The sequence below is a fragment of the Aythya ferina genome (genome assembly GCF_964211825.1).
Source record: "Aythya ferina genome assembly, chromosome: 19".
In the NCBI taxonomy this organism is placed as follows: Eukaryota; Metazoa; Chordata; class Aves; order Anseriformes; family Anatidae; genus Aythya; species Aythya ferina.
Window position 1 is genome coordinate 12,035,492 of NC_140309.1, and position 12,369 is coordinate 12,047,860.

The 12,369-nt window shown below is 34.6% G+C and overlaps 1 protein-coding gene across 5 annotated transcripts in view; it reads right to left on the minus strand.

Annotated features, from left to right (window-relative positions):
- Positions 1–12,369, minus strand: part of NF1 (neurofibromin 1) — a 93,218-nt gene that overhangs the window by 67,006 nt on the left and 13,843 nt on the right. For 4 of the 5 annotated variants that reach the window (XM_084492951.1, XM_084492950.1, XM_084492949.1 and 1 more), the window contains exons 4-14: positions 10,927–11,117; positions 9,173–9,279; positions 8,893–8,960; positions 8,570–8,645; positions 7,798–7,955; positions 7,003–7,176; positions 6,420–6,542; positions 6,043–6,117; positions 5,040–5,171; positions 1,759–1,893; positions 838–951 (exon numbers count right to left, since the gene is read on the minus strand). In XM_084492951.1, the coding sequence (XP_084349077.1) occupies positions 838–951; positions 1,759–1,893; positions 5,040–5,171; positions 6,043–6,117; positions 6,420–6,542; positions 7,003–7,176; positions 7,798–7,955; positions 8,570–8,645; positions 8,893–8,960; positions 9,173–9,279; positions 10,927–11,117 (1,353 nt within the window). Of the gene's footprint in view, positions 1–837; positions 952–1,758; positions 1,894–3,971; positions 4,017–5,039; positions 5,172–6,042; positions 6,118–6,419; positions 6,543–7,002; positions 7,177–7,797; positions 7,956–8,569; positions 8,646–8,892; positions 8,961–9,172; positions 9,280–10,926; positions 11,118–12,369 lie in introns of all 5 variants that reach the window. The other variant, XM_084492952.1, reaches the window with a different exon arrangement.

The window sequence follows — 12,369 nt, forward strand, 5'->3', positions numbered from 1 at the left end:
GACTTTGTTGCTAATACATGTGAAAGGTATTTTATTTTATTCCCAATTAGATTTACCTTTTATTTCCATAAAAACCCATGCTAGAAACACAACCTTTTTAAAAGATAGGCTTTGGCTTCAATATTTACTGAATGATCCAAACCGCAAAAATATTAATGCAACACATTTTACATAAATAAACTTCTGGTGGCAACAACAAAATTTCTGTAGTTCAAGCTTTTTGCCAAGGACAAGCAAATACTTTCCTCTTTGTAATTATTCCCTTCACAACAGAAAACCTGGGTAAGAATAGCTTCTGACCATATTCTAGGGCTTACTGGTGAACTAAAGCCAAAACTTTAATTTCTGCTTTTGATTTAGTCTGATTAACTAAAAGACCTCAAAAATCAACTATTTATAAATTGAAGACAATTTTTAGAAGAAATGCATATCTCAAAAATTCAACTGGTCAAAGACTCAAAACAAACATAATCATTGATTAAAAGTCATTTACCCTTAATTAGCCCAAGCAACTATGGCAAACAAAATATCTAATCTGAAGTCCCCTACTACATGGGGCTGTCTGATACGGAGGCAAAGAAATGCAATGACACTAGGGAAAATACAAGTTAAAAGACAAATATGTAAATCTTGACTATTTTTTCTAACAAATTCTGAAAAAAAAAAAATCAAATACCACAACACAAAGTTTATAAGTGTTATGCTGCAAAGGGGTTGTTTGAATACTGTTAAAATGGCAATAAAAAATAAATTGTTCTCCAACAACACTGAAGTAGTTATTTCAAATTGTTTCCTAGTTTAAACAAACTGCTTGGCATACAGAACATTATCCCTTACCTCCATGGCTTCTTGTGCTATATCTGGCATGCTGGACTGCGGAACAAGTTGTACAAGGCCTGTAATTAATTCAGCAGTACTACCTTGTGTCTCAGGCCCTTGCTTCCTTGGATTCTAAAAAGCAAAAAGGAAAGCACCTTTAAGAAGCAAAACTTTTCAATGACCAACCATGTTACTGACTGCTAAGCAATAGTCTTATAATTAAAATAGGTAGATTTTAAGAGTACCTCATTTCTTTTTAAGCCATGATACTCTTGCATATTATATCTTTGATACAATAGAAATATTTTAAAACCAAACGATAAACAGACCAGACAAAATGAAAATACTTAGCACACTGATTAGATGCTAGTAGTAGTACACTAATTTTGGCAACACTGCATAACACATGCTCTCCATGTGTAGACATTATCAGATTTTATCACCACTTAGTTTACTTCTGCAGCTTCACAGAGTTCATAAACAAGATTTGTAAAGCCACAAGGTAATATTTGAAAAGAATAGAATATTAATTCCGGCATGAATTCACAAGAAAACACTGTTAAACATTAAACTTGTTAAATTATTTTACTCAGCATCATAGACAATACTAACAGAAACTAGCAATAACCTAAGAAAATATCTTTCTAGTCACTGGAACAATGGCTTTTTTTTTTTTTTTTTCCTGATTTTAGTTTTCTTTTTGTTCTTTTCTCCTTTCCTTTTTCTTCCTTCAGAGCTTTATGGTCCCTTTCATTGTGATTGCTCTGGTTCTGTAATATCTCTTACAGGTGCTTTTTGATGTTGTCTTTTTGCTTTGACAAGTATTCTTGATGTCAGGTTTATGTTTTTAATCTTTATTCATTTAGAAGCCTCAAAAGTAAATTTTACTGTTTTGTCATGATTTTGTCTGGGATAGAATTAATAATATAACATACTTACACACAGCAAAAGCTTTGGATCAGCATGGATTAGTTTTACCAAGGATAACAGCAAGAACTTGTAGCTTCTGGTTTCCAAGTCAGTAGGTTTTTCTTTAAATTTAAGGCTTGTCATCTTCTCTTTAAATGTAAGACTCTGACAGGAGGAAAAAGCACAGTCACTGTCAGTGAGGTACTCTATGGAGTAGTTATAATTAAACATCTTATGAAGCAAATTGGTTGTACTATCTATAACTCATGAAAAAGTTATAAATCATATTCAATTCACTCCAGTATAGCTGCATAGCCTTCTACTTAGAAATACCCTATTAAATATGCATACGCTATCACTATTATATCTTTAAGCTTTATTTAAGAAATATTTTAGTAATCTGCAGATGGATATAAGAAAAGATTTTGTATAAGACAAGCTGTACAAAAGGAAATTGGATAGAAGGACTAACAAGAATTTAGAGGATTTCCTCTTGTCAAAGAAAGACAAAAAAAGGATCCCAAGTAAGCTTGATTACATGACAGGGTAAGGATTTGTTTTATTTTCAAAGGCAAATCATTTTCTATTTTCCTGTCATTATCAGTCTAGATGATAGCATTTTCATCTGTACAACCTCTGAAAAATGTACCTTTCAGTTTTCACAAGGTACACAATGCATCTTAAAAAACAAACAAACAAACAAAAAAACTAGCTCCATTTGAAAAAATCAGTAAACTGTTTCATTCAACCTCCTCATCTGAAATGGAAGATGTTTTAAGGTATGTACTGAGAATTCATACAAGGTATTCTGATTTGACTCCATTATGAACTGTATCGTGTTCTACCACTGCTGTTCACACAACACAACCCAGATAACAGTATGACCAATACATGTAACTAATAGTCATAAAGAGTGTTAGCCGTGAAATAAGCATATATGGATGCTACTGGTTATAAGGATTTTCCAAAATCAAGATTATGCCTCAATACAGTGTGCACAGTACCCCAAAGTGAACCACCCTGTTGCATGGCAAGTGACTGCAGCACCTTCATCTTAACAAAAATAATCTGGACACATGCTAAAGTGTGTGAAAGACTATATAATATAAATAAGTATCAAAATATAATTTATAATATATATATGCACACAAAATACAAGTGAATATATATAAATGTGAACTTGCATTAATTGATCCTCAGAATGCCCAAGCAGAATTTATATTTTCATGAACTTTAGAATCACGTCATCAGGGATTACGTTAGTATTTTTACTTACTCTTACCAAAATAGTTAAGAGACAGTAACGTGGAAAAAAAAAACACACATTGTGGATATTCAACACAAGACAGAATACAACACTTCAGAAATTCAGCTTTTAAAATTATTTATTCTAACTTCTTATTTGATAAAATCTCAATTAAACAATAACATGAACTTGTTTTTCATTTTCATTAAATTTATAAATTTTTCAACAAAAAAAAATTAAACTAGCTTGAAATCATCCTCAAGGTAACTGAAGTCTATATATGATGCTGTAGAATTGAATTCTACAAGAAATGCTAGAAGTTCTTGCTATTTTGCTGAACAGCTATATGAAAACAGAATAAAATTTACCACTTTAAAAGTATCTGATCAAGAAATTGATACTATGCTGGTAGTGGTAATTCATTCTGTGCAAAATCTTAATTTGGTACAGCTAAGTGAATTCTGAGAAGAGGTACATGCCAAAAGAAGCTGATTAGTTTCTGTGAAGCGACTTATTTACTTCACACAATCAAAACTAAGGATTATCAGAAAACAAAGAGAGGGAGATGGATACTCTCTGCACAGACATCAGTGGGATAAACACCAGTTTGAACCTGACAGACAACACTGGAACAAAAACACGTGGGGACAACTTAGACACAAGTAAGTTTAGGCTGGAAATTAGAAAACAGCTTTAAACACCAGAGCAGGGAGATTCTGGAAGAGCACCGTGATGGAAAAGTAGGGGTTAGAAAGAAAAGAACACACCCAACAAAAAGCCTTTACTTCTACCAACGAGCTCAACAGATTTGTGTAAGGGATGGTGTTGCAACTGCCGGACCAGCAGTGAAGAGGTCTTCTCCAGTCCTGCGCTCTCACGTAAAGCACGCCACCTTTCGTGCCCGAGATGAAGTGATGTGACTGCAGTGGTAACTATGCACAGAAAAGTCAGAGCAATGAAAGGCTTTTCTGCGGTAGTTACAATGGGTCATACTTACAGCAACAGAGGCCCACTGCCATGCAAAACAGTGACTGGTTGGCATCTGACCATGAGAGCGACAGCAGCCAATAAGAACAGAAAATAAGAAGCAGAAGACAAAGCACCACCAGTCAGAGTTGCCATTACAACATCCCTGCTATTTTCTCTACAGATGAATATAGATATGTATATATAAACATATATATACACACACACATATAAAGCAAGTTAAACAAGTTGTAGCTTTCAACTAAAAGTATTTTGATCATTTGTTTTTGTATGAGAAGCCCAATAGGAATATTTTCATGCAACATTTTAGGCCTTCTTCCAAACCAGACATCCAACACTTTGGGACTACAAATGCACTTTGAAACAATTCAGAAAACCAATGAGCTAACTTGACGCATCCCAAGTCCTACATGGAAAGTTCAGAAGAAAGGCAACGCAGCTGCATGTGAACTTACTGAAAAAATCTGGATGAACTACAATTTGAATTTCCTTTTTTTTTTTTTTTTTTTTTTCCCCCCTCTCCTAAGGTGACCAGGAATACCGGCTTTATTTCATAATGTTTGAAAAGTCTGGATCACTTCGGTGCTGTCACCAAGACCAAACAGTCAACTTGCTCAAAGGAAATTAAGCAAGACAAATGAAGAAATATTCATGCCAATTATGGTAAAAGCATTGCAGTTTTCAGAAATTATGCTCACATACAGAACACTTTTGTTTCTCAGATTAAATAAAAATGGACATATTACCTAGTTAATTCACACAGCAAGTAAGCTTAAAAAGAACAGTTAGCCACGGGACAGTTACAGAAGAAATACTGCTATACTGCCAGTTTAAAAGCAGCATGAAAAAAACCTGAGAAACATACATCACTAACTGACTAGGAACAGTTAGTCAATGCACCAAAATCTCAAAGGTTTACACAACATGTATGGCTGGCTCTCTGTTGCTTTTTGGATTGCAATGTTCTTCCTCCCTCTAGTTTCCAGTCTAAAGTTAATGAATAAAAAAGCTGTAATGGAATGGAGACAAAGGAAAAACAAGAGGCTTGTGTTTTAACAACTTCTTTACAAGTCTTTACCGGAGTCATGCGAATTGCTGGATGTGCCCCGCAGCCCTGGATAGCTTTATGAAGAGTCTCACTGAACATGCTGCGAAGCTCCATGGAATGGCAGTACACGGCATCGATCTTGGGCCACCAGTCCAACGCAGACTAGAATGAAAACACAGAAATGCTCAAAAGGTAAACTGGCAACATGAGAGTTACATTATGATTTATCTTAGATACCAAAGTTATAAAGCTGTAATATAATGAAACTTTACATGAGTATTTTACACAGTATTACAAGTGTTATTTTTTCATTGTGTCAATAAAGCTGTCAATGTTTAAATGAAGTACAACAGAAGCAATGCTTCCAAGTCAGCTGCTTACTATATTTCTTCTCCTTCTGAATAAACACATACTCTGAAACCGCGGATACAGGAAACCACAGCAGGCTTCAGGATACAGACAGCTAGTAAAACTTTAAACACTTAATGTGCTCTCAAATTATTCTGATACACTAAACAAAATAGAAAACTAGTCTTTTGAGTGCGTGATAATATCTGAAAAATAGTATTATTCAACACATTAAACACGAGTAAAGCATAGTGCCTGTTTTGAAAGTGTACAAATACCAAAGCAATATAACTTTAAACAACTTCATTGTTTCTCTAGGTACACTACCACATCTACAGTAGCACGTTCTTCCCTATTTGTCAAAATGTCTGATTTTTTTTTAGTGTTCTCATTACCATGCTGGGATAAATGAAATAGAAAATATTATATAAATTAAGTAAGGCTAGTTGCTTAACACTGACTGATTCTATTTTCATCCTGATCAGGAAAAGCTCTCAAACTGGGAATCCAATTGGTGGATAGCGCCAACTAAGATTTGCATGGGCTTGTGTATTAACAAGCAACTCTGAGGCATAGATACAGGCAACAAGATTTGGTCTAGTATTTAGATTTTATTTAGTAAGCAGATGTGGATCCGAAGAGAAGCCACAAATAGATAGGCTAATTAAATACTTTCAGAACTTACATTTGTGATTATTCGGTGGAGTGAATTTACCAGTACATAATGAAATGTTGATGGGGAATTCTGTGCCAAGCAGATCTACAATAAAAATAATACATAAAAGCCACTTAGGGACATATTTTTCTCTGTCATCTTTCATATCACAACGAGCATCATACTGGAGCCTTTTTATTAAATTGACAAAACTGTCAAATCTAGACATGAGAATAAGAAATTCTAACCAGAGAAGAAAAAAAAAAATGAAAACGTGAAGGGAATCGTCAATAAGGGATACTTATACAATTGAAATTATTTATAAACTTCCAGCGTGCTTATCTTTGATAACTGACAGGTCATCGACAGTATGTTGATAACAACTTACCAGTAAGTTGTGTTCTCACCTTAAAGTGTTGGTTATTATGAGGGTTTATGCGGAAGCATGAGACTAAGCAGTCAATCATAAGGTCTATGTCTGCGTTCTGATTGCCTCTTGAAAAAGGTTTACTTGGATTAAACAGCAAATTCTAAATATATAAAAAAAAGAAACCGAGATTATTCCTGTCTACTTTCAATAAATCATACTGCGGGAAAAAAAGGCTGCTCTAAAAATTACACTTTTTCCAAATTGCATCTACCAATATCTACTACTTAAGCGTCAAATATTCAATAGCCATTCTTGTTAATACTAACTAAACAAACCAATCTCCACTTCTAAGCATTTTTTAATAAAACTTTTTATTTTAATGTTCAGCCTCTTGAACAAACTAAAGTTTTAGGAGGCCTAATGGAGACCGAAGAAAATCCACCAAAGAAATGGAAGACTATTCCTCCTTTGCCCTTCAACTCATTTCTTTATTTTATATAAGGAAAAAAAGGAAAACATTCATCTGAAAAATACTATGGTATTTGATTAAGAAGTTTGAAGCTAATTTCAGAATTTAAAAATTCAAATTTCTCCATTGCAATTAGGAAACATATTTTTACCTTAAGATCTACAACCATGGACTGCACTAATAGGAAAATGACAGAATTATCTTCCCAGTTGATGTAGGTAGATGCTTTGCAAAGTTTAACACAAGCAATAGCAGCACTTTCAGTCAGCTGTCTGCTCCCACTGTGGCCTGCAAGTGCTTTCCTGAGATTGTCCAGGAAGAGTTTCTGCAGAATTAAAATTGGGAATAGTTATAACCAGAGCTTTGGTAATGCATGGTCAGGGTTTTCAGAAACTTCAGTATTAAAACTAACATCACTGCATTTCCTGATCAGAAGTCATGGATACTGGGGTTGCAAGAAGTAACTTGATGGAGCATTTTGGAGAAACATGTTTAACAAAGACATTCATTTTGGATAATTCTAGGGCAACTGGAATACAACTTGCAATCAGTGTTTGCAGCCACATCAAATTCTCCATCTGCTACAGGTACTGCAATTACAGAACACAGTAAACACACTGCAGAAACCTGTAATGGTACAATACACGCACACCAGTTAGAAGTTAGGCTAAGCTTGCTACTGGTGGAAGCAAGGTAATCAACACTCGGATTCACATCTCCAGGGTGACGTCCAAGAGAAACAATATTGTTCGGGCCATACTATTTGTATGAATTATTGACAGTGGATCATATGCTAGGTGAGAACTTTAAAAGGGTGCAGAAATTTATGTATGGAATTCTAATATGCTTTAGGAATAAAAAACATAGTAAAATACACTTGAAATACCAAAAAAGCAAAGACAAGCACACTTTAGAAATCAGAATTAAGATATTTTTCTTCTCTTACCTTGTTCATTTTAGTTTCCTCTACCACATCCTTTGCTATATCTTGGATTATCTCTGGGCACAGGACCAGGAGTATGATTTGCAGTGGCCAAACTGCTGCTTTACGTTTTGTGCTTTCTGCAAAGCCATCCACTAAGTCAAACAACTTCTCTGCACAATCTGCATAAAAGGTAAACCCAAGTTCAACACCAATTATAATTATGAAAAGGCAGATAATAGGTATAAAAAAGCAGAGTGATAGCTCCACCTACACAGAAAAAAAATATCTATTTTGCATATTAGTAATATGCTACCTGAGATAAATGGGCTCAAACCATTTAAAGCCATGGTTTATCTGAAAATATAAATTTTCATCCCTTTTTGACTAGAGACAAATACAGCTACTGTTCTTTTATCAAGGTTTTCATGTTGTTGTTGTTTTTCCTGTACGTAGATGAAAAATATTTAAAGAGTTTGCAGCTTTGGGTTATATCTCCTTGTATTGTGAACCACAAAATGAACCCATTTAAAAGTTGCGTCAAGAGAGAAATCAGGCAGCCATACATCCCTGCCTGCCCTGAAAGTGTTGACAGGAATTTGTTTCTAACATGCAGGCTTCATAAGAAGCAAAGACGGGACAAAAACGAATGTGGGGATGTCTTAGGGGGAAAAAAACAAAACAAATAACAACAAAAGAACACCCCCCCCCCCAAAAAAAAAAAAAAACCAAAACCTTAAGACTTAACAGGAAAAAGTAAAACCAACTTCCGAATACATCATTTTTTACGCCTTACCAGCCATATCTGTCTGTGGTGTTTGATACAGCTTTGTGAATTCATCAGGATAGTTTTCCACCCAGTTCCAAAATGCCTGCAGGTAACAAAAAACATCTTTACATTCCAGAGCTTAAAAATATTTTTATTTTTGCATTATGTATTTAAATGGAGAGATTTTACTCTTACTTCTAAGAACTCAACATTTCTTGCAGAACATATGCACTGAACTGATGCACAAATGCATATTTTACATAAATTTACGTAATTTACTGAATTGCAAATATTCGTAAACTAGAGAAAGTCTACAAAGTAGCAATGAAACAAAATATTATAATACTTACCTTTTCAAGACTGTTGATAACAGCTAACTGTGCTACTTTCTTAAGGGCTTTAAACTTGAATACAGTCTCTGTAAAGGTAAAACATTCCACATTTAAAACAATGACTTCATGCTACGCCAATATTTTTTAACGTTTCAGTAAAAATATATATGAATATTTGGAGTAAAACACAGCAATAAAAAGATACGTGCATCAATACTGTTGTATCATCTCCAACTAGTCATATACAGATGTATTTCAAAAAAAAAAACAAACCAAACACAACACATTCACATCATACCTTGCAAAAGTCGTTTTAGTTTTGAACAATCCACACTGATGTACTGTAAAAGTTCAATATCATGAACATCAGCATTATCTTCTGAACAAACAGTCAGTTCCTGCAATCTAAAATATACAAAATAAATTAACTTCTCAACCAGATGATGTCAGGTAGGTAGAAACTCACACCTGTGATTTTATGTACTGTTGAACAGCAGAAGAATATTATATGATGATGCCCTCTTATAATTTTTTTCATGTTTAGAAACAAAAGACAAACTTTGCATGATTAAGAGCTAATATTAAAGTCTTGTTCTCAGCCATACTGAGAACAGATCTAGAAATACCAGTGATAAGTCTCACAAGACACCCATACCATCTGGTGATAGTCTGTTTATACCCAAGTTTTGTCTAAATCCTTCTGTTATCTCCCATATTTTAGCTATAATCTTGCCATTTTTTCATCTAAATATTACAATCACAGAGACATGACACCTTTATACTACCTCTCCTTAGCAGCAAGTCTTGTCCCAGCTAACTTCTCTAGAGCAAAGCAATGACTGATGGCAATTAATGGCACTGAAGTAAGTTACAACCATTTTTTAAGATGAAAAAAGTCCATGTTTTTTTGGCATAAGAAACAGGATGAAGTTTAATCATACCATTCTAAATCCAATGGCGCCATTTCATACTTTTGTATTCGACGATTTACTAAACTTCTCATCAGATACTAACCCACTAATAACTAAATCATATGTTCTCACAAAACTAAAGATTGCCGTGTCTTGTTCCAAAGCTACAGATGTGTTTTTGACATGGAATGCGATTTCTAGTACTACACACAAAAGCAGCTCTTCATTTCTTCAACGCCAGGGAAGTTTAACAGCCCACGCTGGGAATGGGAAGGTCCCCACTGCTGTGCTTTTCGTGCCAAAAATCCCCCAGCTGCTGTACAAGGCCTAGAAATATGCCTAAACAGGAAGCACGGGTCAAAAGATCAGCAATGCTAACTGTCGGCAAGCTGACCCCTGTGGAGATCAGCAACAATTGGTCAAGTATTTAACTATTTCTGTACAAGCCATCTTGAAGAGAAAAGCAGGTTGGGGAAAAGCACTACACTCCAGCTCAAACCCATGGTAAGAAGGGTGTTGGCGCTTGAGAATTAAACCATGCTAGGGACATGTGAATAAGTACAGATTCATGAACTAAATTCAGATTGTCAAAAAATCTCATCCGAAAAATACTTCCTATAAAAGGAGCAAAAGAAATCATTTCCTTTTCTATAAGCAACAGAACATAATCAACCTATTGAGTAAAACCACATCCTCCATGCTAGCTGCCAAGTCTATGTTCTTGAAACAGTTACTGAAGTTATTAAGGGTTCTTTAAAAGTTTTTAAAATACTTAAAATTTCATATAATTTTAGTTTGATTTCTAAAATGCAAATATTTTTTTTAAATGGAATTCATTTTTGTTTACATTATAAGGAGCATATACTTTTTTTTTTCAATTCAATTGGCATATTCATTGCCATTCAACCATATAAGGGTGTGCAAAATCCCCTTCTAATACATCAAGGATGTTGGTAGCTGTAACAATGTGTGATAAGAGCTAAGCTGCTTCAAGCAACTTTCAAAAAACATCAAAGCAATTCAGTAATAAAACGCTCAATACACATCTTCAATGGACTGAAGTTCATGACAGATGTTCTAGACAGCAATATTTAGTAGGCATTCTAATACAGTGGCTAAGTCAAGCTACTGAAACACCTACCTGGTGGAAATGCGGCTGAACACAGCATTAAAGTTATTGCAGCTAAGAGAAAAAAGAACCCCCGAGGCAGAATTGCGCAGTTCGGCTGCATGCTGGTTGCCTTCACGGTAAGTGTGGATGAAGTGGCAGATTTCTGGCAGCAACTGTTTTACCAGCATAGTCTCGTCTAGTCGCATGGTATCCTTCGGTTGCTAAAAGAAAAATAAATAAATAAATAAATAAATTTGGTAGTTCATGGTATTCTATTTTCTAGGTTTGTACAATAAAAAAAAAAAAAGAGCATATGCCATTGGTGGGACAGGACCTGAATCTAAACTTCAAATTCTGCCTGCACACTACCACTGACCATAGCAGAGTACACAGAAACACAGTACACAAATCACCTAACCTTTTCAAATTAATCTCCAAAATACATAGGACACTCACTTGATCAATACTACTGAGCAATATAACAAACTAGGTTTCAAAGTGAAATATGTTTCCTTTTTGAGAAATGTACCATCAGCCTATGCAAAACATTAGCAGTAAAGCATTAACTATCTTGTCTTTGAATGGAAGCTCAAAGGGCAAAGATCCATCCTTACTCCTCTTTCTCTTTTCTTTTCTTTTCTATTCTGCCCCCTATATTTTGACACCTAGTAATTTGTGTTTGTTTTTTTTTTTTTAAAGGAACTGAAAAAGAAGTGCTCCTCCATTGCTCTTGTCTGGGATTGTTCTATATGAGTGAAAAACGTCTCTACTTTCCTGAAAAAAGAGAAATCCAATTTTTGCCAGTTTGTACAGTATGAGACATAAGGAAACTATTTACAAAAGAATTTGAAGTGAAACTTTGCTCTACTAAGAACGAGATTTAACAGAAGGGTCAGCATTAAAGCTTTCTAAAATTCTACCAATGAATTTACCATAGGGAATTGGGAAGTTTCAGAGACTCCCACTTAGTTGACCTGAGTCCTGTTGCCATGAGAACTTGATGAAACATTGAGCAAGAACAGTGAGCAAGAAATACATCTGAAGATATCACAGAACACAACGCTCTTTGTATAGAACTTTGGCTCAGTCTTATTGAACATATACTGGCTCAACTTGCTCTCATTTGAATGGACAAACCAAGAAGCATTCAGCATAATTTTAGGCTGTTCAAATATCATCATGTATCAGGAAAAGCACGCTAACGTTTTAAGCAAAACATACGTAATAAATTTTTAAAGAAATTAATTTTGGAAGTGAAACAGTTTTTTTGGCGTGGGTTATCCGTTGTTTTTTTTTGATTCATTACATCAGAGACAGTAAATGCACCAAAAGAAAAGGTACTTACTTCAGCTTTTACAGCTAAACATTATTATGCAAAATGTATTTACATGGATCTTTTATGAATTTAGATGAATCCACCATTACTCAGGTTGTTTCAGTACTGTAATACAAGACATGCTACTTGACAAACCT